General features: G+C 43.3%; 1 protein-coding gene across 1 annotated transcript; it reads right to left on the reverse strand.

Annotated features, from left to right (window-relative positions):
• Nucleotides 1-348: 348 nt before the first annotated feature.
• Nucleotides 349-22,695, reverse strand: LOC309560453 (major histocompatibility complex class I-related gene protein-like; the record flags this gene model as incomplete). Its single annotated transcript, XM_082264087.1, has 6 exons — nucleotides 349-353; nucleotides 1,566-1,667; nucleotides 7,828-8,100; nucleotides 16,700-16,972; nucleotides 18,040-18,303; nucleotides 22,680-22,695. The coding sequence occupies 6 exons, from the start codon at nucleotides 22,693-22,695 to the stop codon at nucleotides 349-351; spliced, it is 933 nt and encodes a 310-aa protein (XP_082120213.1).
• Between the last annotated feature and the right edge of the window lie 1,851 nt (nucleotides 22,696-24,546).

Below are 24,546 nucleotides of genomic sequence, written 5' to 3' on the forward strand. Positions count from 1 at the left end.
CTATCTAACCCTGTAAAGCAAAAATCACCGTACTTACCTTTTCTGCACCCAATCTGGTCCAATCTCCAGTGACGGAAGCTCTGTGCAGGAGAGGACAGTCAACAGCTGTGAAATGAATGGGAAGTGACTTCACCCATAGAGTTACTATGGGGCTTTAATTTTCAGCTGCCTCTCCTGTACCCGCCTCAATGCTGAAGCTGCTGCTGACAGCACAGCGTGGGACTGGACCGGAAAAGGTAAGTACAGTGATTTCTGCTTTACAGGGTTAGATAGCTTAGGTTTAGAATGTGGCACAGAGCAGGTTTAGCGTTAATTAGATTTTTGCCTGGACTTACACTTTAATACATTCTATTCTTTAGAATAAGATTAGAATTAGAATAAGATAAAAAAACTTTCTGTGTGCAGCAGCCCCCCCTAATGCTTACCCGAGCCCCATCTAGATCCATCGATGTCCACGACTGTCTCAGCTGCCTAGGACTCCCCTACTCATTGGTTAAGAAACAGCAGCAGCATCATTGGCTCCCACTGCTATCAATAAAAGTCAGTTAGCCAATGAGGAGAGAGAGGGGGCAGGGCCGAACCGCAGCTCCGTGTCTGAATGGATACACAGAGCTGTGCCTCGGCTCAGGTGCCCCCATAGCTAGCTGCTTGCTGTGGGGTCACTCAAAGGGAGGGAGGGGCCAAGAGATTTGAAAAGGAACCAGAGAAGAGGAGGATCTGGGCTGCTCTGTGCAAAACGAACTGCACAGAGCTGGTAAGTATATGATGTTTGATTTTTTTTTTTTTTTTGGGGAAAAAAAATAGACTTTACTTTTACTTTAAGGTTTGTCATTCGTGCAAATACAAAACCTTTGTAATCTGAAAATAAATGTTCAGCATATGTTAAGTCTAAAGCACATGTGTCAAACACACAGCCCTGGGGCCTGAATCCGGCCTTTCAGGTAATTTCATGTGTCCTTCGAACTTCTTCTGCAGCTACGGTACCCCCCCTTATGCAGCGGTGAAGAGGCTAATCTCTGCCCTCCCATCTCAGCAGTCAGCAGCAGAGAGGAGGGCAGAACTCCTCCTACAGATCCTGTGCCTTTGTCTCTGCCTCCCCTGGTCTCAGCATTCAGCAGACTCCAGCCCTCCTCTGGTCATCCTCCAGACCCTGCATTTTCTGCTTCCCAAATCTTCCCCTAGCTTTTTCCCCGCAGCAGCACAAGGTAAGGGGGTGTGCACTGTTATGTAAGGGAGGGTCAGGACTTTCGACATCATTCTTACAGATAAAACCGGTCCTTTGAGCGCAACCATAATACTGATGCAGCCCACAATTAAATTTAATTTGATATCCCTGGTCTAAAGTATAAATAAGCTCAAACATACAGTGTATGTTCCCAAAGTCATTTATTTATATGACGTCAGCCAGAGAATACTGGTTTGTGAATTTCTCTGAACTGTGAATTGCACTAGAATTACCTAGCAGGTGTTCTTCACACACAAGATTTTTACAAATTTGACCAAGCTTCTGAATGCCTGAAGAATGCTTTGAATCAAAATAAAATATTTATCATGCACCAACTTACCTTGCTTTTTCTTGAGAAGTGCAAAAACTGACACCGACAGGAGCAGAACACCAGCCAAGGCGCAGGCAATTGCAATGTATGAGATTTTAACATGCTTTGGTTCTGCAGTTTTTAAAGTATGCAGGAATGTAAGTAATAATGAGCGTGCCATGTAAAAAAGGAAAAAAAAAAAAAAACATGAGTAGAAAATAAAAACTGTGATAAGCATAACATAGAATACACAAAAGTTCAACAAGCAAAACCTAAGTGCAATCACTGCAGTGTTAGGAACTGTGAAAATTTCCAATGAAATGATAAAAAATATAAGCAAATTGTGTGCAATTAATTAGAGCACTAAAAAAAATACTGTATATATGCATATACTTATATGCGCCGATACTGCTGTGGTCCCACATGTGCCAACCAAACATATATAGAAGACAGTGCTGTGCTGTATAATGTAACAAACAATAACATTTTATACATACAGTGGGGTTTATTTACTAAAGCTAGAGAGGGTGAAATTAGTCACAATATTGCAGAGAAACCAATTAGCTTCTAACCTCAGCTTGTTTAACCACTTGCCTACAGGGCACTTTCACCCGCTTCCTGCCCAGGCCAATTTTCAGCTTTCAGCGCTCTCACGCTTTGAATGACAATTGCGCAGTCATGCTACATTGTACCCATATGAAATTTTTATCATTTTTTTTCACACAAATAGAGCTTTCTTTTGGTGGTATTTAATCACCTCTGGGTTTTTTTATTTCTTACAAAAAAAAAAGACAGAAAATTTTGAAAAAAAAAAGTTTTTCTTATTTTCTGTGAGTAAATTTTGAAAATTAATAAATTGTTCTCCTTCACTGATGTGCGCTGATGAGGCGGCACAGATGGGCACTGATAGGCTGCACTGATGGGCACTGATGAGGTGGCACTTATGGGCACTGATGAGGTGGCACTGATGAGGAGGTACTAATATGCCGCACTGATGAGCACTGATAGGTGGCACTGATAGGCGCCACTGATGAGCACTGATAGGTGGAACTGATGGACACTGACGGGTGGCACTGATGGGCACTGAGAGGTGGCACTGATGGGCACTGAGAGGCGGCACTGATGGACACTGATGGGCAGCCACATCAGTGCCCACACTCAGTGTCCATAGTGCTGCCAGTCAGTGCCCATCAGTGCCTAGATGAGCAGACACTGATGGGCACTGACTGGCAGCACTATGGGCACTGATTGTGGGCACTGATGGCGGGCACTGATTGTGGGCACTGATGGCGGGCAGTTATGGCATTTTATTTCACTCTTGTGTAATCAGTGCCCTGATTACATTTCCCTGTGTCCCCTATGAGGAGGAGCCGCTGATCGGCTCTCCTCGCCTCACACACTGACAGTGTGAGCCGAGGAGAACCGAATACCGGCACTTCCTCATTTACATGTGACCGGCTGTGATTGAACACAGCTGATCACCTGGGTAAAGAGTCATGTCATCGTGTTGCTAGGACACGGTGCGGTCATGATCGCCGCTCCGCTCGCCCTCCATATCTTAATGCATAGAATGCATTAAGATAAAAAAAAAAACTTCTGACTTTACAACCCCTTTAAGCTTTAGCAATAAAACCTGGAAGCTGATTGGTTTCTCTAAAGAACTGTGACTAATTTTGCGGTCTCTTTGTAACTAAGCACTATAACAGGGATAGGGAGACAGGGGGTCCCCTCCAGAAAAGAGTCAACTAAGGGCACCAATTGGATGGATTTCAAAAGATAATAACTTTATTTAGGCGCCGGATGTGGGAGGCGGGGGAGCGGAGTAACTGCAGCCGTATGATGCCCGATGGTCACAGTGGTTGCCAGTCCATTGGATGAGATCAGGTGATGATGATTTTTTGTAGGGCTATGGGAGCCTAGTATTATATTTCCTTCCCTTCTCTTGCCTTCATTACTTATATACTCTGGATGATGACTTGACTTAAAGTGTCTATGTATATATGCCCATTTACAACAAATATTATTTAATCCATCTCCAGTATATAAGGGTACTAATTTGAAGGTAGAAAGAAATGGACAGTACATGGGAGAGGTTTTCTATACCTGTGGATATACACTTATGTGAAGTTCTTTAATATCTTGAACATAGGAGGGTTATTATACTTCATTCTGACTGTGCTATATCAATAGGAGACTATAGATAAATGTATGTATGCATCATCATCAGCAAAACCTGTTTTTTATCCTGTATACATTTTTAACTTTTAACTTTAGTTATAAGTATTGGTCAATTTGGGCTTCACTGCTCAATTTCCCATGGAGATGAATAGTCTTCTTTTTTGACACATACTCCGTTGGAGAAAAGATTGACGTATGTGGGATTACTAAATCTGTTTATTTTTCTCCTTGAGTGAGGACATCTTGTGGCCAAAAGACTGCATTACATGTTATCAATGTGAAATGGTAACCACACCTGCAGTTACTCCGTTCCCACGTCTGGCGTGACGTCAGGCCGCAATCGGCATGCCTGCCCCTGCTACAGAGAAGCACACGGAGGGAGAGCGAGCCACGAGGAACGCCAATGGCAGAATGCACTGCTAGATTGTCACCAAGGTTCACACATCCCGGGATCACTTCTAAATCCGGATTTATGTCTGAAGGACGGTAACTAGAGACATGTGATTGACTTATTGATGTCTACTGATACAGTGAATGGTCTATCTGGAACCCCCTGAATTTATCAAATTCCATCTGTTTGCCTCCAGTCCATCATCCATTTGTTATCACCAGATTCAGTTTCTCCCTACATGGGACCCCACACATCCATAAATTACTCACCCCATGTGGTGACTTCTATTATGTGAGACTGCATCTGCCTTATATCTTCCAATCCCTCAACTAATTATTGACTGCTGGCATTGGGACTGTGCAATTTCATTCCTTAGCCTTCACAGATCTCCATCCATGATTACTACCTGTTCCATCACCACCAGCCTTTGCATTCAACCCGGGTTGATGTCCCTCCATTGAATGCTGCTTTGTTTTTAAATTGTTTTACTTTTGCTGTGCCACACCTATTCACACATTTTTTTTTCATTGGCATATGTGCCTTAATAAAGTTATTATCTTTTGAAATCCATCCAATTGGTGCCCTTAGTTGACTCTTTTCTGGGGGGGACCCCCTGTCTCCCTATCCCTTTTATAGTGCCTATGTTTTGTCAATGGTCACCTCTGGGTGGATATACAGGGGCTTGAGCCCCCTACCTATATTATGTAGGTTCTATCCCACTGTGGCCTTCCTAGGGAACATACTCTAGTTTAATTTCTTTGTAATTAAGCCCCATTATGTCTCTGTTTTTGAAAAACCCTCTCAAAAAATAAAACTTGTCCATTAGTAATATTGGTACAAAATTCTTCATTTATAAAGTAAATGTCCATCACTAATTTCTTGCCACTTGTGTTTTTTATTCTTATCTTCCACCATTATATTGTGAAAATCCCTTCACCAACATTCCAATACTCTTCCCCTGTGATTTGAGGTTTATTGGAATGTTGGTAAAGGGATTTGCACAATATAATGTGGAAGATAATTTTCAGTAACGTCACAAAATACAGTGGCATGGCAAGAAATTAGTGACGGATATTTACTTTATAATTTAAGAACTTTTGTTAATATTTATGGACACGTTTTGTTATTTGAGAGTGTTTTCCAGAAATAAAGACATGTTGTATGTATAAGGTTATAGTTTGTTACATGATACTGTGAGGCACTGTTTTATATTGAACTTTGGAATACGCAGAAGTTTGGAGAAGTTCCAAATTTTCAAGAGGAGGACTGTCCACTGACTGAAAGTCTTCTTTAAAAACAAGAGGAAACTGAAGCCTGTTGATAATCTGTACTCCCCTCTGTTGTCTGAACCTTTATCAGAGACTTGCATGATGTCTGAGCCCATATTTGAAAGCTTCATGATGTTTGAGCTCATAACTGAGAGCTATGTAATGCACAAATCCTTATCTAAAACCCACTCAATGTCAAACTCCTCATCTGAGAGATGCATGATGTATCAGCCCTTATCTGATACCTGCAAAAAAAAGTCCAAGACTTTACCTAAGAGCAAATAGGTGTGTGAGCCCTTATTTGATAAATAAATAATATCTAAGGCCTTATCTGTGAGTTGTATGATGCATAAACACAATAGCCTTGTACACACTACAGTTTTTTTTTTTCGTGCAAACCAGCGGGTTGTACTAACCATGCAAAGTTAGTCCAGTGATCTCCCCCACTGAACTGTTGTGTTCTGACCGGGGGACAGCCACCCCACCAAAATACTCAGATCAGCGCGCACTGCCATTGCCTGAGAGCACTGATCAGGAGTCTGTTGGGCGCTGGTTTTCCAGCATGCATGTCCGACAAAAGCCGGCTTCTGTCGGTCAGACAGACATACACATGGGCAGAATGTCGCCGGGTTTTTTCTGTACCGCAAATGTTTACCGACATTCTGCTCCTGAGTATGAGGCTTTACGGTATAAAAAAGTTGCTTTGTGTCTGAGCCCTTATGGGAGAGCTGGATGATGCCTGAGCCCTAAGCAGTGCTGAAATAGACTGTTGCGACACATAAAAGTGGGCATTTGTATAGGGACTAAAGCTGGCCATAGATGGTTCGATTCTCGTCCAGTTGAGCAAGGACTGACCGACATTCAAAACATCTATGAGCAGGGTGATTATACCCAATCGGCTATAGCCGCTAGCAATAATCACGGTGTTCTCCCAGCAGGGATGGCTCCCCATGCCCCACCAGGGGGAACATAATAACTCCATTGGAGGGAATCAAGCTATCTGGGAGGGAATCAAGCAAAACTTGCATCATCTATGGCTGGCTTTACTGTGGGCTGCCCATAGATGGATCCAAATGTGCCTGTTTAAGCAGGAACAAACTGAATTTCAGTCCATCGATGGCTGTTCTAATGCTCAACTTCTGTCGAATGGGACGGTTGCATAACTTTTATTAATCAGTGGCTTGCAGCCAATTGGCAGCAGCCACTACTCAGTGCCTTCTGACAGTGGAAGGGTCCTGGCAGGGAGGATTCCTCCACCCACCTTGCATTTGTGAATAGGGGAATCCATTCATTTTTTGTTTTTTATCAACCTGCTGGCTGATTGGAAAAAGAAAAAGAGAACTGTCTAAGGCCAGCCTTAAGCCTCGTACACACGCAACGAATTTCCGCCGAAGGGTCGTCCGTCTTTTGTCCAGAGTGTGTGTCTGTTGGTTGGAATGTGCTCTAGACTGCACACACATTTTCCCGTATGACATAATTCTATTTTAGAAGTGATGTCATGTGTTGGATTGCTTTCTATGTGTTTTTTCATCTCTGAGCATGCCTAGTCTTGCTCATAAGATTTTTCCCCCGTCAAAATCTGTACTAATGATACGAAAATCGGACGTGTGTTGACGGACGACAAAAATTATATAGCCTGCATACCAGAATTTTTTTCGGCCGAAAAGTCGGAGTTAGTTGTCGGAAGCACCATACTAACAAGCCGAAAATCGGCAGATCAGTCGTCGGACGAAATTTCCCGGCCAAATTTCTTATCGTGTGTACGGGGCTTTAGGCTTTACACAGCTCAGTTGTACTATGAATGTTCAACAAGCTGAAGACAGTGAATTACTGAGCAGCCACCCTCAGTGGTAAAAGGTATCAGTAGATAGGGAGGAACCATTCATGGAAAATTCTGTAATTACTGTATGTTAATATGAGTGCAAACATGGACAGTGAACAATTGCAACACACTAGCAACACTCAAATATATTCATTTCCAGCAATTTCTCATTTTATATTATTATTTTACAATTTATTATAACCAGGACTTACAAAAAGTATTGAATATTGAAATATTGAATATCAGTGTTTTGTATTCTCATTTTCAGTCAATAGATGGAGCCTTAGGCTCCTCTTCACGTTTAATTGTCTATACTTATCTACCTTACTGAAAAAGTCTATTTACAGAACTCAATACCACAAGCTCAGATTTCTCCCTGTTCCCCCTTTCTCCTGTGTACAGCTGGCTAACACATAGCGTTCTGGAAATCCAATTACCAAGGAGGTGTTTTTTTTTGCAGAATTACAAAGACTGGAGAAAAGAAAACAGGAACATAACTTGTAGCTTCTACCCAAAAAAAACTATCCCAGGCTTTAGTCACTGCCTGATATTTGTTGTGGTCTTTTCAGAAAAAACTTTGTAAGTTAGCTAAGTTGCATGACAAGTATTCTTTAATAAACTAAATACACTCACCCCATTTCTTAGTGAGAACATTCTCCAGACTGCTGTGCTCCACATGACAGGAGTAAGTGTCTCCCTCCTTGGTTGGCACTTCCACACTGACTCTGATCTGATAGGTGCCATCAGGATGGGGGAGAATTGGACTCATTTCATCTGAAGGAACATCATCCTCCCCATTCCTCACCCACTTCACATCCACAGGTCGGGGGTGAAACCCGTACACCAGGCAATGAAGTCTTAGTATTCCATACATTCTCTGACCTTTAACCATTACCTCTGGTACAACTGAAAGTAAAATAAAAAGAGGGATATTTATAAAGTTCTAAACGTAGCATTCACTGCATGTGAACCAATCGTTCACCAGTTCAGATATTGCATTCATAAAGCACATTTGTTGGCAAAATTCTGCCTTCCATTAACTAAAGCAAGCTAAATGTGTTGATCTTCACATACATCTGCCAATTACTAACAATGAGGAATAAGGTTACTGGGTCTTCAATGCTTTACATGGAACTGGCAGTCGAACACAGTGAACATGCTTACAGGATGAGAAAGCACAGGGATGACCTTAATTAGTATCCTGCTGCTCCTTGATTGCCTAATCACAGGCTAGGGACTGTGCTAGACCAGGCTATATTACTTAACATGTGTTTCAAGCTATTTTTTTTTTTTTTGTAGTTTTGGATAGAGTGTAAAAGGATTTGATCCAGAATATCAGAATTAACTGGGCTGATAGAAAGATAAATGGAGATGACAATCAGCGCAGGACCTTAATATTCCCTTGAATGATAATTCTATTATCTCCATAATATGTGGTTATGAAATTAGATTTTTTACATTATTTATTTTTTATTATTTATTTATTTTTTATGCACTTTATATACGGTAATAGTTCCAGGAAGCTGGTCAATTCTTGTTTTTACGATTGCACTTGAATTGGCATTTGCACTATAGTTGGGATTATTATCACAATTCCATTTAATTTATTATTTATTTAATAGATTGTATTGCACTTTTTATAATTGCATTCAAGGCACACATTTTTCAGTCTCTATACACACACACACACTGCACGGTGCACTTTCTTAATAAGTATTTGGTTTCAACATTTTTTGTTTTACAAATTTTCCAGGTAGATAGATCAGCATTTTTCTGGAGGTTGACACATAATTACTGACATCCTGCATTGCACTTTTTCCCCACACATTTATAAATTTGCACCAGCACTTTTTTGAACATTGGGTTTATTAACACATTTTCATTATATATATATATTTATATATACCTCACACCTTTTATTGTAGGTGTCACTTTCCAATCTTTTTATTTTTCTGGCAAATATTACAATATTTTTACTTTGAAAACAGAACATTGTGTCCGATCATACATCAGAGATAATAGAATTATCATTCAGGAGAATATTAACCTCCCTGGCGGTATGATTCTTTCGGATTTTAGGTGCTGGTACCATTATTTTGCATGTAATTCTTAAGAATGAGTAGCCCAAACCAACTTTCTCTTGCGTCCTCCGACAGTCGCCGCCTCTTCATATTCGTCACATATGGGGTATTAGACTTTGCTCCGAAGGAGTAGCTAGGCAACAGAATATGTTAACAATAAAGCTTTTAACATATCCCACCCTCAAGGGGTGGTCCCCTCAGTCAATACCCTCCTACTTCCTGCAACCATATCTCAGTTTTAATGTCTAGCTTGTCAGGAGTGGCTGGCTTTTTCTGTGCTGGGGCTTTCTGCCCCAGACTCTTTCTTCTTTTTAAAATTTTGTTTGAGTTTTCTCTCTACCTTTACTTAGCTGTTATTTTTGTCAGCATTAGTTAGTTCTTCGGACGAAGAGGATCATGCAGACTGGGTCTCGGGCTGATCCCCCTGATCGCAGGTCGTGGGTCAGTGGCTTCCCAGTCTGCCTTCGAGCGTTCAGCCAGGTAACGCTCCTGGCACAGTGAACGACCCATCCCTGTTCGGTGCAGGGATGATTGGTGAGGTGGCTACCTCACTGGACGCTGTGCGGTTTCTTAACCCCCATTTTGTGCGTCTTGAATGCGACTCTCCCTGCCTCATGTGCAGCGGCTTGTTCGCCTGTGCGGGTTCCCCACGCCATGTGAGGTAAGTGTATTTATGTGGGGACCTGTCTGTCTGGGGGGGTGTCAGTCTGGGACTGTGTAACCTGCCTTTAATCACACTGCTTGTCTCCCTATCTCTCGGCTGCATGCTGTGGGCTGCAAGGGGGGGGGGGGAGATGTGTGACACTGTCTGTGTCAGGCTGATCAGTGTGTGAAGCTGTGTGCTGTGGGGCATGTTTTTTGGCATGTTTGGGCACTGTACAGCGATCGCTGCGGCGATCTGACATGTATTCTGATACTGGAATGTAATGTGTGTTTTTTACTGCACTGTGGAGCGGCGTTTTTCGGTGCCAAACGGCGCCATTTTGCCTACTCCCGCTCCGGCCACATGTTTTACATGCATGGCGGCCATTTTCTTGTAGCCTCCATAGGCTTACATAGAGCGCCCTGGCAGCATCACTTCCTCTTTCCTGGAACACCGATCGAGGCAGCAGCAGCGGCGAGGGTCTCCTCAGGTTTTACCCTTCTGTTCTTGCTATCCATTGCCTGTGTTCAGTTTGCATATTCCCTGTGGGGGTCTTATTGTGCTGAGTGTGGTGCGGTGGGCTGCGCTTGCCGCGCTTGCTTAAAAGGGGCAGTTAACCCTTTGTTGTCTGGCATTACAGGGGCAATGGACTCTCAGGAGGGAAAATTTCCTACAGCCTTGGTGGAAAGCCAGGGGACCGCTGTCTCCCCCCCCCAGGGGGGGATTTGGCCACTATTGGGGCTGGCCTTGCTGCTAAGGTGCAGATGCTGGTGGCTGCTCAATCTACTAAAAGGCCCAGAGTTGCTCTTTCCTCTGATTCTGAGGGTGAGGGTGATAGGGCTGTTATGGCAGGGGCCTCCTTATCGGGGTCCCGCTCCTCTCTTGATCTAAGAGGGTCTGAGGTGGAGGCTGATGTTGAGGGGGTTGATAATTCTCCCCCTGGCTCGCCTGAAGAGCTTGCAATCATGGATGAGTTGATTGCTTCCATAAAGCAAACGCTGCGTTTGCAGGATGAGGTGTGTCCCCCCGCCGCCTTGGCGGCTTATGGGACGCAGAGAAAACGCAGGACGCCGCAGGTTTTTCCCTGCAATGATGATTTTCAGCGCGCTGTTAAGGAACAATGGCGCAATCTACGCAAACCTTTTGCTGTACCAAGTAGATTCAAGCTGCGTTATCCTTTTTCACCTTCCACTGATGAAAGGTGGTGTGTGCCACCCCCAGTGGATCACGCAATTGCGGTTTTAAACAAAGCCACTGCGATTCCTGCAGAGGATTCCCCGGTGTTCCGTGACGCCACGGATAGGAGACTGGAGTCTCTTACCCGTCATACTTATTCTGTTACGGGTTCTATGCTTAAGGCTCTGTTTGCTTCTCTCATGGCGGCCCAGGCGATCGCAAGTTGGACGCAGATGCTTAGGCGCGTCCTAGTGGCCGATTCGGCCTCACCAGCGACCCTGGATATGGTGGATCAAATCCACCAGGGTGTCATGTATCTGTGTGATGCGGACCTGGACCTGGTTCCGTTGGCTGCACGTGTGCACAGTGTGGCGGTGTTGTCTCGCCGCCTGATTTGGTTAAAATGTTGGTCGGTGGACCAGTCTTCACGTAAGACCTTAGCCAATCTACCTTATGATGGGTCTCGCCTTTTTGGGGAGTCCCTGGATGTGTTGATTAAGGGGATCACCGGGGGTAAGAGCACTCTCTTGCCCCATTTCCCCAAAGCTAAGGGGGCTTCTGGGAAGAAGCATGCTAATTTTCGGCCCCCTCAGGGGTCCTTTCGTGCCTTTCGGCCGCACTACAAGGGCAAGCCGTTCAAAGGTCAAGGCTCTCAGAAGAAGCCCTGGTCTGGTAAACAGAAGTCCGGCCAATCCGGATCTGCAGCCCATAACAGTGCGGCCTGAAGGGGCGCCCTCACCCAGTTTTGGGGTGGGGGGGCGCTTGCTCGGTTTTCTTCAGCCCTGGTTGGCCCGTGTGCGGGACAGATGGGTTCAGGAAATCGTTCGATCTGGTTACAAGATCGAGTTTCTCTCTCGGCCGGAGAGCAGATTTTTTTCCCTCAAATCTTCAACTGTCTCCAGAGCGTTTGCGGGACCTGCACCTGGCGGTGCGGGACCTGAGGGCTCAGGGAGTGGTGGTTCCGGTGCCTCATCGGGACAGATTTCGGGGGTTTTATTCCAATCTGTTCACCATGCCCAGGAAGGAGGGCAAGGTTCGTCCAATTCTGGACTTGAAGGCTCTGAACCGCTCTGTGCGGGTTCGCAAGTTCCGCATGGAATCCCTGCGGTCGGTGGTGGCTGCCCTGGTTCTGGGGGAATTCATGGCCTCCATCGATTTGAAGGATGCGTACCTTCACATCCCCATTTTCGAAGGTCACCAGAGGTACCTTCGATTCGCCATTGCGGAGGATCACTACCAGTTCGTGGCGTTACCTTTTGGTCTCGCCTCGGCTCCGCGGGTCTTCACCAAGGTGCTTGCACCGGTTCTGGCATTGTTGAGGGCCCAGGGCATTTCTGTCCTGGGGTATCTAGACGACATCCTGGTTCGGTCTGCGACCAGCCAGGGTCTGGAGGAGGACCTGTCTGTCACGATGCAAACTCTACAGGAGTTTGGTTGGACGATAAATTTTCCAAAGTCGACGCTGAGTCCGTCGGTTCATCTTCCCTACCTGGGAATGATTCTGGACTCGGTACAAGCAAAGGTCTTCCTGCCGGAAGACAAACTCAGAACTCTTCAGGAGGAAGTCAGGTCCCTCAGGGACGTTCCGCACTCGTCTTTAAGGACGTGCATGAGATGTCTGGGATTGATGGTCTCGGCCTTCGAGGCGATTCCCTTCGCCCAGTTCCACACGCGGGGTCTCCAAGCGGAGATCCTGTCCAAGTGGGATGGGCGACCTCAATCTCTGGATCTTCAGATCTCGTTGAGTCATCGCACCAGAAGAAACCTTCTGTGGTGGCTCCAGTCCCCGATGGTGTCCGGGGGCAAGTCGTTTCGTCCTATCTCGTGGACGGTGATCACCACGGATGCCAGCCTGTCGGGCTGGGGTGGTGTTCTGGGCGTTCTGTCTGCCCAGGGAACTTGGTCGGAGGGAGAGTCTTCCCTTCCGATCAACATTCTGGAATTACGTGCGATAAATCTCTGTCTTCATCGCTGGACGGACCGGCTGCAGGGCTGCCCGGTTCGGGTGCAGACGGACAATGCCACGGCGGTGGCCTACATCAACCACCAAGGGGGCACCAGGAGTGCCCGGGCGGCTCGAGAAGTGGCCGACATTCTGTCTTGGGCCGAGACTCATGTCCCGGCGATAACGGCAGTTCACATTCCGGGGGTGGAGAACTGGCAGGCGGACTATCTGAGTCGCCAGACCCTGGATCAAGGGGAATGGTCTCTTCACCCGGCTGTCTTCCAGATGTTGTGCGCGAAGTGGGGTCTTCCAGATGTGGACCTGTTCGCGTCTCGTCTCAACAACAAGGTGAGAAGGTTCGTGGCAAGGACGCGCGACCCTCGGGCAGACGCGTCAGACGCGTTAGTGGCCCCGTGGCATCAGTACAGGCTGATGTACGCGTTCCCACCGATTCAGTTGCTGTCCAGGTTCCTTCGCAGGTTACTCTCGGAACGCAGCACGGTGATTCTTGTGGCACCGGACTGGCCTCGCCGGTCCTGGTACGCAGACCTCGTGAATCTGGCGGTCGACGCCCCTTGGCGTCTACCTCTTCGAGACGATCTACTGTCTCAGGGACCGATTTACCATCCTGCTTTACAGTCGCTGGCTTTGACGGCCTGGCTGTTGAGACAGAGGTCCTGAAGGAGAAGGGTCTCTCTCCAGAGGTCGTTCATACTTTGATCAACGCTAGGAAGTCTTCCTCGGGGAAGGTTTATTACCGTACTTGGAAGACCTATTTTGCCTGGTGTGAGTCCAGGGGGTTTTCACCCCGCACGTACTCGGTTTCCCGTGTGCTGTCTTTTCTTCAGACGGGTGTTGATCAGCGTTTGGCGCTGGCTACGATAAAGGGTCAGGTGTCTGCGCTGGCCGTTCTGTTTCAACGTCCCGTGGCTTCCAACTCCTTGGTTGGCACTTTTATTCAGGGTGTGCGGCATCTGGTTCCTCCTAGGAGGGATCCTTTGCCCCCTTGGGACTTGAATCTCGTTCTATCTGTGTTACACAACGTGCTCCTTTTGAACAGATCAGGGAGATCTCGTTGTCTATGTTGTCCAAAAAGGTCGCCTTTTTGGTGGCGATCACTTCGGCTCGCAGAGTGTCGGAGCTGGCGGCTTTGTCCTGCAAGTCTCCGTACCTGGTTATTCATTTGGATAAGGTGGTCTTGCGACCTAATCCTTCTTTTCTTCCGAAACGAGTTTCGGAATTCCATCTTAATGAGGATATTGTCTTGCCTTCGCTGTGTGCGAAGCCTAAACATCCGAAGGAGGTGAGATTGCATTCTCTGGATGTTGTTCGGGCGATAAGGGTTTACCTTAAATCGACTGAGTCTTTTCGTAAGACTGACTCCTTGTTTGTTCTTCCAGAGGGTCCTCGGAAGGGCATGGCGGCTTCGGCCTCTACCATCGCCAAATGGATCAGGCAGACCATTGAACAGGCCTATGCTTTGCAGGGTAAGGCTCCTCCTGTCCCTGTGAAGGCGCACTCTACTAGATCTTTGAGTACGTCTTGGGCCTGTCGTCATGGGGCTTCTGTAGCCCAGGTGTGTAAGGCGGCGACCTGGTCGACCGTGCACACTTTCACAAAATTCTACAAAGTAGATGTTCAGGCATCGGCGGATGCTTCCTTTGGCCGCAAGGTTCTTAGTGCGGCTGTTCCATAGGGTCCCTTGTTGGGGACTCCTGGCTGTTTGGATAGTTTTTTTGTATCCCCTGGTTTTTTGTCTTCTCCTGGGTTGTTGCTCCTGTTGAGCACTTGTTTTTTGCTGTTGCCCAGCTGGTTTCCTTCCTTTGGTAAGGTTCCTTTCTTTGATGCGGAGACTGCGTTGCCTTTTCGGCGCGGATGCGTTTCCCACCCCTCATGTTTGCACTGCTTTGGGACGTCCCCATATGTGACGAATATGAAGAGGCGGCGACTGTCGGAGGAGAAAACGGAATTTTTGTAAAATCTTACCTGTAAAATTCCTTTCTCTGAGTCCTCCGACAGTCGCCGCCCCCGCCCCTCTTTTGGGGTTTGGTTGTATACTCTACTGCTATTCCACTAAAACTGAGATATGGTTGCAGGAAGTAGGAGGGTATTGACTGAGGGGACCACCCCTTGAGGGTGGGATATGTTAAAAGCTTTATTGTTAACATATTCTGTTGCCTAGCTACTCCTTCGGAGCAAAGTCTAATACCCCATATGTGACGAATATGAAGAGGCGGCGACTGTCGGAGGACTCAGAGAAAGGAATTTTACAGGTAAGATTTTACAAAAATTCCGTTATTTACATTTTTATTTTTTTTATTTTTTACTGTGCGTTCTTCTTTATCTCGTCTATCATCTCGGGTATGATAAAGTTTGAAACACAAAATCATGAATTATAATATAATAAAAAAACTATAAATAAGTTAAAGTATATATATATATATATACACACGCGCGCGCGTACAGTAAAACTGCAGGAAAGGGTACTGGGGGGGGGGGGGCAAACTAATGTGAATTTATTTTATCTTGCATTGTTTCAGTGTGTTTTACATTTGAATTTACCGCCGGTTCCACCCCCCTGCGAACGTCACATCACAGGAGACGGAAGCCGGGGCACGGAGAGGATCGGGAGTAAGATCTGCCGCCACACACCGCCGAGATACATCGCTGGATCCCGGTGACAAGGTAAGTAACCCCTCTACCAGGATCCATCGATCTTCCTAGCGGTACCCCGAGTGTGGCTCGGGGTTACCGCTTTTGGCACTGAAATTTAACCCCGAGCCACACTCGGGAATACCGCTAGGAAGGTTAAGGCCCTGCGCTGATTGTCATCTCCATTTATCCTTATGCAGAGTATCTGCAATTCTTTATCCCCTTGTTAATTAGCCTTGGAGTCCAAGGCGCTTGATTAGTCATTTTTTCTCCCTGATAGAAAGATGTTCCTTCAGGTTTTGTGAGAAAGTGACAATGGTTTTATTACACAAGAAGTTATGAAAAGTCAAGCAAAAAAAAAATCTGACAGGGCTTCTAGCTTTCCGATTCTTTATAATTTGAAAGGAAAAAAATGTTCTCATATATGTAGTTTAACTGAGCATGTAGCTGCTTTTCTTGAGTTCAGCTTTAAAGTGGTAGTAAACACAGCTTGGACACTTGTACCTACTAGTTAGCTTATAATACAGCTATAATACTGCTTACCTGTAGGTAAAAAGAATATCTCCAAAACGTACACAATGCATACTAGCACATTATGATATAACCTTGCAGGAGGAATTTTTTTTTTTTGCTAAAAGTTTACTACCGTTTTAACTAGAATTAGTAAAACCGTAAACAGCTGTCCCATTTAGACTGGATTCACACTTATGCTTTTGCTTTGCGGTGTGTCTTTAAGGTGTGCTTTTGCCATGCACTATGATGTACTGACATACGCTGGCATTCCTATGAAAAACTCTTATAGCACATGTCAGATGCAAAAGAAAAAAATTGCAAGCCCCTGTGTTAATGTACACGTTAAAAAACACATAGAAATAAACTAACTTCGGAAAATTCCATTCTTCTTTTGTAACAGCAAATAAAACGTAAACCCCTCAAAACTTTGGGATCCAATGGGGATTCACTTTCAAATTATAGAGAGTCTTGGGAAATTACAGATTTTATTCTCACCTCTTTTCTCCAGCTCTTCTCTCCCATAGCCAATGTACTTCTCGAGAGCGCTTACGCAGTGTTCAGTAAGGTAGAATTTCACACCCATACCGATGTCACTGTCACTGTTCCATCTCTGAGCGCTGATCTCTGCCTTCTGCATGCCGGGAGTCCACAGCAAGGTGTTTTGATCAAATATCAAGAAGTCTTTCCCATCAAAGCCATACCGATAGTATCCAGTCAAGTAATTATCATTCAATGCACAGCCATAGCTGAGCTGGAGAGTGTGGGAGCCTGTAGAGAATATAAAAAAATAAGGCTATGTGTCATAACATTGCAGACTGAGAATTTACCAGTTTTAATTAAAGGAAGAATACAACAATACCCATCCCAGAATGTGTGCAGACAATACTTTAAAATCAGGTTACTCCTAAAACGTAAAAGCTGCACTGTCAATGTTGATTACACATATATAACTGGTATGCAAGCCAGTTTGTAAATGTTTGGCGTGAGAAATTACCTTCAAAGTATAACTAAGCATGGTTTATATTATTGAGTAACAATAAAATGTCTCTTTTTTCACAGAACAGTGTAAAGAGGTCTATGTAAAAAAAAAAGAAATCTCTCAAGTAGTTGGATTTTGCACCCAATATTCAATGCAAGGATAGCAGTGTTGTTTTATCACCAAAACTTTTGGTGCTGTTGGTGGTTAAGGTTTGGTGGTGATAAGAAAGTAGTTAATGGAGAACAAAAGTGTGATTTATTGCAGCTCAATAAATTTGGTGCCTGCATTAGCTTTAATTTTTCAAGTACAGAAAAACATTTTCAGCAAGTACAGAATACACCTGGTGATCTTGCAGAAGTATTCCTATTTGCCATCCATGATACCTTTTGTAAACTATTTTTGCCTTTTACCCATAGAATAAAATATTTGTCGTCCAAATCAGGAAAGTAGCATGGGTGATAGCTACCTCAATAGATTCTTTGCATGGTTCTTCTTTCTTTGCATGGTTGCGCTCACTCTACTTCAGTAGAGTGAGCGTAACCATGCAAAGAAAGAAGGATTACAAGTTGAAAATAAAGTGAAAAAGTCTGAAAGAAAAAAAAAACTCATGCAATCACCACATCTAAAGCTGCAATATATTACTTTTTTTTTTGTTGTTCTGGGTTTAGATAACCTTTAAGGCTGAATTTAAAAATGACTCTCTTACAAAAACTATTATTCCCCAAAAAATATAACTAAACCTTGTTTTACAAAAAATATACAAAACACTAAAATAGGCAGGTGGTATAAGGAAGTGTCGAAGCTTTAAAAGGCGAAAGGTTTAATCATAAAAGCAGGGTATTGGATGCTGAATTACTTCTCGTGTAGTTGAACCGACTGGCCAGGATCATTAAGTTGTCTCTAAAAACTTTCTCCCATCCTCTGCGCATAGATGTCTGCTTCTCCCAGTAAAGATTGTCCTCGTTCTTCTCCATCCATACTGACTTTGGAATGTTCATGCGACTTTCACTGCTGTACATGTCAATCTGCTGATCATCCACATACCCGACTGTCTCAAAGTGATACCGGTCTTCCCCAGGGTAGTACAAGCCAGTGTGATAGTAACTGAGCACATGGTCATCTAATGAATGTAGAGAATATTGTCAATGTTAAGTCTTTAAAAAACAGTTCTGCCCCTTCCCCACTGAGCACCCCTCACAGATTTATAAAGATTACAGCAGGGGTGTGCAGATTAACAAATCCAACAAAAATGGAAAGAAATGGTAAGCAGCTTAGAGACAAATAATAAAACTGGGCTATGGCAAATGCCGCAAAGTTCACAAGAGTTATAAATGCACTCCCAGGTAAACCTTTAGAATGCGTTTGCTGTCTTCTGGCAATGACAGTGTCTTTGCTGTTGTGGACAGCAAAGACACCCAGCGCATGGACCTCTCCTGGGCAACTTTGCTGTCTTGCTGGCCATGGGACAGCAGCACTATATTCAATGCTTACAAGCTCCAGATTTTTTACCTCACCCTAACCACAGCATTCATCTCCCAAAAGAGACACGGACTAGTGACAAATATAATGCTGTGTTTATTCAACCATCATTGAGGGTAAATCCCACCTTAAACATCGGGATGTGACCCCTTCCTTTAAATATTTCTCTAATGACACCAGATCCAACGACTTCCTAAGTTGCTTATCCATTACATGCCTCAATTGTTTAAAAGTTCCTGGGATTTGTTATCTTTTTGTTTATCCTTAAATACATCAATCATCAATATTAATTGCCCTTATGCTTATAAAGTCTAATAAATACATAGCAGCAGGATACTTCTACCCAGCAAAGTAAAATAAACACTAAACCAGCAATCATGTGCAGTGCTTAAAAAACATTAGGAAGCCACCTCTAGAACAGAGAGCTATTGAAGTCCAATATAACTGAAAAGGTTTATAAAATTAATAAACCTTTTTCATGTGCCACCACACATGTGATCTACCTGCTGGAGTGTCCATGTGGTCTTCAGTATCTATGTTGCACAACTTGAAAATTATTTATAAGGATTGGCAAGCATATTTATAATATTAAAAAGGGTTATGATGAACATGGTGTTACAAGACATTTTATAAAGGTACATTAGAGGAACCCTTGCAGATCCAAAAAGCCTATGTGTACATGTACACATAGGCTTTCAGGATTGTTTGGGAGCTGCTGTGGTTAGGGGAGGTTCAACCTCCCTCTCCTGAATGTGGAAGAATCGCGTTTCAAATCACGTTTAGAATAGGAGCATTTTGACCGTCGGCCACAAAACATGCAAAATTGTGGTAAAATCGCAGCAAGATTTTGCCGCACTATGAGTTTTCCAGCGGTCAAAGTAGTTTAAGTGTACATGAAGCCTAATGCTGTCATATTGGTACTAAGAAAGAACACATAATTATGTAAGTACATTTTTTTTTATATTTGTTTTTAGTTTTTTTAATAAACATGTGTTGCACAATGATCTTCTGAATCGTTTGTCCCTCTCTTTTATGATGTCTGAGTTGGAAGCTGGATGGCGTTGTATACAATTTACATGTGGGGAAAAAGATTTATACATGTTATTACAAAGCTATCCTTTTTCAATCAAGGAGTCTACATTTGGAACTGTCTGTGTATTTGGAGACACAGGTTGGATGACATTTGTTTACAGATACTATGTATGTTTTCAAACAGACTTTTATTGGAGAAAAAAAGAAGGAATAAATTACATTAGTACAATAAATGAACTTAAGAATGTTACATTTACCATTAGAAATGGTACTTAGATAAATATAACTTATGCAGAATTTTAATACACAGGTAGTAGGTATCATGTCTTTGAAAATACATCTGTGTATCAATACGAAATAAACATTAAGTCTTCTAAAGCAGTACATACAGTCAGGTCCATAAATATTGGGACATCGACACAATTCTAATCTTTTTGGCTCTATACACCACTGCAATGGATTTGAAATTAAACAAGATGTGCTTTAACTGCAGATTTTCAGCTTTAATTTGAGGGTATTCACATCCAAATCAGGTGAAAGGTGTAGGAATTACAACAGTTTGTATATGTGCCTCACACTTTTTAAGGGACCAAAAGTAATGGGACAATTGGCTGCTCAGCTGTTCCATGGCCAGGTGTGTGTTATTCCCTCATTATTCTATTTACAAGGAACAGATAAAAGGTCCAGAGTTCATTTCAAGTGTGCTATTTGCATTTGGAATCTGTTGCTGTCAACTCTCAATATGAGATCCAAAGAGCTGTCACTATTAGTGATGCAAGCCATCATTAGGCTGAAAAAAACAAAACAAACCCATCAGAGAGATAGCAAAAACATTAGGTGTGGCCAAATCAACTGTTTGGAACATCCTTAAAAAGAAAGAATGCACCGGTGAGCTCAGCTACACCAAAAGACCCGGAAGACCACGGAAAACAACTGTGGTGGATGACCGAAGAATTCTTTCCCTGGTGAAGAAAATAATGAGGGAATAACACACACCTGGCCATGGAACAGCTGAGCTGCCAATTGTCCCATTACTTTTGGTCCCTTAGAAAGTGGGAGGCACATATACAAACTGTTGTAATTCCTACACCTTTCACCTGATTTGGATGTAAATACCCTCAAATTAAAGCTGAAAATCTGCAGTTAAAGCACATCTTGTTTGTTTCATTTCAAATCCATTGTGGTGGTGTATAGAGCCAAAAAGATTAGAATTGTGTCGCTGTCCCAATATTTATGGACCTGACTGTAGTTGATTCAGAAGGGTTAACACCAGGTAATAAGAAAAGATGCATCAGTATGTTATTTTTTTTTGGAGTATGACTTATTGTCAAGGCATATGTCATACTGGCTCATCACTTAGCAGACTCAACCCTGACCCAAGGGCTGATATTTGTGGTATTTGTGGGTTTAGGAAGTAGGGTGTGTTTGCTAGATAGAAAAATACTCAGGCCAATGAAGTCCTCATAGTTATTATCATGACTGAGGAACGGAGTTGGGTCTATGTAGACTTGGGTGCGTCCTGGGTTAACAGAGGAGATAGGAACAGGAAGGACAGAACAGAAGCGAAAAAAAAAAAGGGGGGGGGCGCCCAATAGTTTCCAACTGGGTCCATCTACGTGTAGTTAAATCTAGTGAAGTTATTGGAAACCAAGCGTGTACGCGAATTTGGCAAATTGAGTGTAAATAGTGTGTTATCGGATAAAATTTATATATCTTGTTGATTGCGGTTATGGGAGGTTATTCAGCTCTTTGTAGGTATTCGTTTGTTGATATAAAGTGGAGCCAACAAGCCCATGTGGGTGAAAACTTGGAAGGTGTATCTTTTGCATTAGAAATTAGTTCTTCCATATCAGCTCTCTTTTTAACCTGTTGTACCATTCACATAAAGTGGGAGTATGTGGAGTGCCCCAGTGTGTGGGTATGCACATTTTGGCGGCATTCACCATAATCATTGCTAGCGATTTTTCTAATACGAGGCAGCAGTTTCTGGGTTGTGATGGAGCAGGTATTGAGCAGGGGAGAAGCTATCTAGAAAGGTTGAATATGTGGGCAATTATACCAAATGTGCAATAGGGTACCCTTCTCTTGCTGACAACGCCAATATCTTTCTGAAAGAGATGGGTTGAATTTGTGTAGTAAAGTAGGTGTACGATGCCATTGGGACATTAACTCAAAGCCATTTTCTTGGATCGGTACCTTTTTTGACCCTTTGTGAATGGAAATACGTTCCCAGGTTCTGCTGGAAAGATCAGGTTGTAGGTCATGAGTCCAAGATGTACAAGCTTTACTTGCATCAGGAGGTTTGTTTGCCCAAAGAAGACTGAAGAAAATGGGGAGATGACGTGTTTTTGAGATATGAGTTTAGAGCAGAGTATCTCAAAGGGAGTAATAGGATTTGACACAGAGTCTGAGCGTTTGAATGAGTGAAGAAAGTGGTGAAGTTGCCGGTAAGTCCATGGGGTCAGACGAGCTTCTGGCTAGAGGTCATTAATGTATTCCATCTTGTGCATTTTACCTGCATGAAGGAGGTTGTATATACATGACCTGGATTCAGGTTCTGTATCTGCAAAAAATGTCTTTGTCAATCCCGGTTGAAAGTTAGGGTTCGATAAAACCGGGGTTATAGGGCCGGGGATCGTGGACAGTTTAAATTTTGAGCAAACTACTCTAAAACAAGTTAAAGCAGGCCCATTAGATTAGCAGGTAGGAGAGAGATCTTGCAGTGTGACAAGCACTAATTGGGTGGCCATGGGGAAAGGGGAGTGTTGAGCTCTCTCCAATATTTTTTCTGTCATATACAGTAGTGGCTCTTTCCAAACAGACTAGACTTTTGTCATTTGGATAAATGCCCGAACAAGCAAAATTCAGAATGAACCTATGTTCGGAATAAATTGGGAGCACATCTCTACTCTTGTGGCTCTTTGTTTACCAAGACCACTAGCCTCATTCAGATGAGGTCCATTTTGAAAGTGGAGGGCCTCTCACCTGACTGCAAATCCATTGCCAGCTACCTCTGCCTCATCAGGTGTGGTCACTCTGAACTCTTGAAGTAAAGGAACATATCTTCTTGGGTGAATCCAGGAACCTAGAGAGTTGTGGCAAGAAGCTAAATGGGTGTCTGTATCAGAGCATGGTAAGGGACACTACTACATTGCTAAGGGGCTGTATTGAGCCAAATACACATGACCTTCTAGAGAAACAATTATTTTACTGCAAGAAACATTGTCTGCATTCACCAACAGACTTTGCCACTTTAACAGCTGTTCCGGCAAACAGGTTCCACTAATTGGACTTTCCATTTCTGAAGAGCACCATTGACTTCCTCGCCACAGGGAATACAAGTGCAAGGAGTTATGTGCACTCAGTGTTCATGGATACTTAGCCTAAAGCATGGTCAGACATTCCATATTGGTCTTCAGGTACTTCATTGTGTCAGACATGCTCATAGATATGTCACAAGAACGTTTGATGTACTCACCGCACAAGATCACAGGTAGACAAAGGAATGCAATGCCCATTTTGCTCCAGGATCCTCTCTTTGTTTTTCCAGTGAACAAATCTACAAGGTTAGGGAGAAAAATATTAATAAGAATCAACCCTATACATTTCTAAAATATAGCAAAATATACAGAGCTCAATTCAATATGCAAAATTAAACATTTACTCAAGGGTGCTACCTATACAGAATGTTTCCAGCTTTAGAAAGATGTGAATAAAAATAGGTAAAATGTAGACTTCCTCCTGCAAAAGCACATCTGGTAGTAAGTGCTCTCCATCCAATTTTGTCATCTGCAGCTTATTCATCATCCTCCAATGGCAATGGGACCTTGATGGCTTTCAGGTCTGTTTTGAAGGCAGAATGCAAGGTTGCTGGTAGTCTTGCTTTCTTCTAGGTGATGGCAGGCATCCTTTACATTGCAATTCTGAGTAGGCAGTGATATATCAAGCCAGTCGCAGCCTTCAATCAGTGAAAATATCCTATAGCTTCTGCCTACCTCTACATTTCAAGATTTCCATTTTGTGCTTAGTAATGACCCGAAAGAACTTGGGCTTGGTTCAGGAAACTTTACTGAAATTCAGATGCTGAATCTGAACTTCATTGAAAGTCAAATTTTAGAAATTAATAATAGCCTTTTTCTAAGCTATTCGGAAAGGGATTGTCAAACAAAGAACATAATGGTCTGGGCACTGCCCTGGGGGACATGTACCAAAGCAAAAATAAATTGGGAGGAGCTATTTTAATAATGCTTATAGTGAAACATTTAGGCCCTGTTCACACTTGAGCATTTTGTAGCTTGTAGCTCAAAGCTTAAAAACGCTTAACAAGCAAAATCCCATTTATTTCAATGGCCCCTGTTCACACCTGAGCATTCTGTTGCTTGTAGGAAAACACCTGTCGCTCAAAAAAGTACATGAGCTACTTTTCAGGCAGAATTGAGCATTTTTGTCCCCATAGATTTTAATGGGAAAACACCTGATTTGAGCATTTATTCAGGCATTTTTAGTTGATCTCCTCCCCCTAGTGATTTCCATTAGCTACAACAAAATGCCTAGATAAAAAACATCTGACAAAAACGGCTGACATATTTGCATTTCTGCTTGAAAAAATGCCTAAAAACAAGATGCTGTAGTGTGAATGTAGCCTAAAAATTTAATTTTTGGGATGCTTGGGTGATTTTAGAGTTTTCTTTTGCTGGAGAGTAGAAAAATGCACCACATCCCCTCAAGATAAATACAAAAATGTTGATAGGGATATTTGGGACTTTATAGGTGCAGAAATATATATAAGTATGTATAGACCCAATTGATGGAGAAAAACTCAATATATATTTAAAAAAATGAACATTTTTAT

This window comes from Pelophylax lessonae, assembly GCF_965119305.1.
Source record: "Pelophylax lessonae genome assembly, chromosome: 7".
Taxonomy (NCBI): Eukaryota; Metazoa; Chordata; class Amphibia; order Anura; family Ranidae; genus Pelophylax; species Pelophylax lessonae.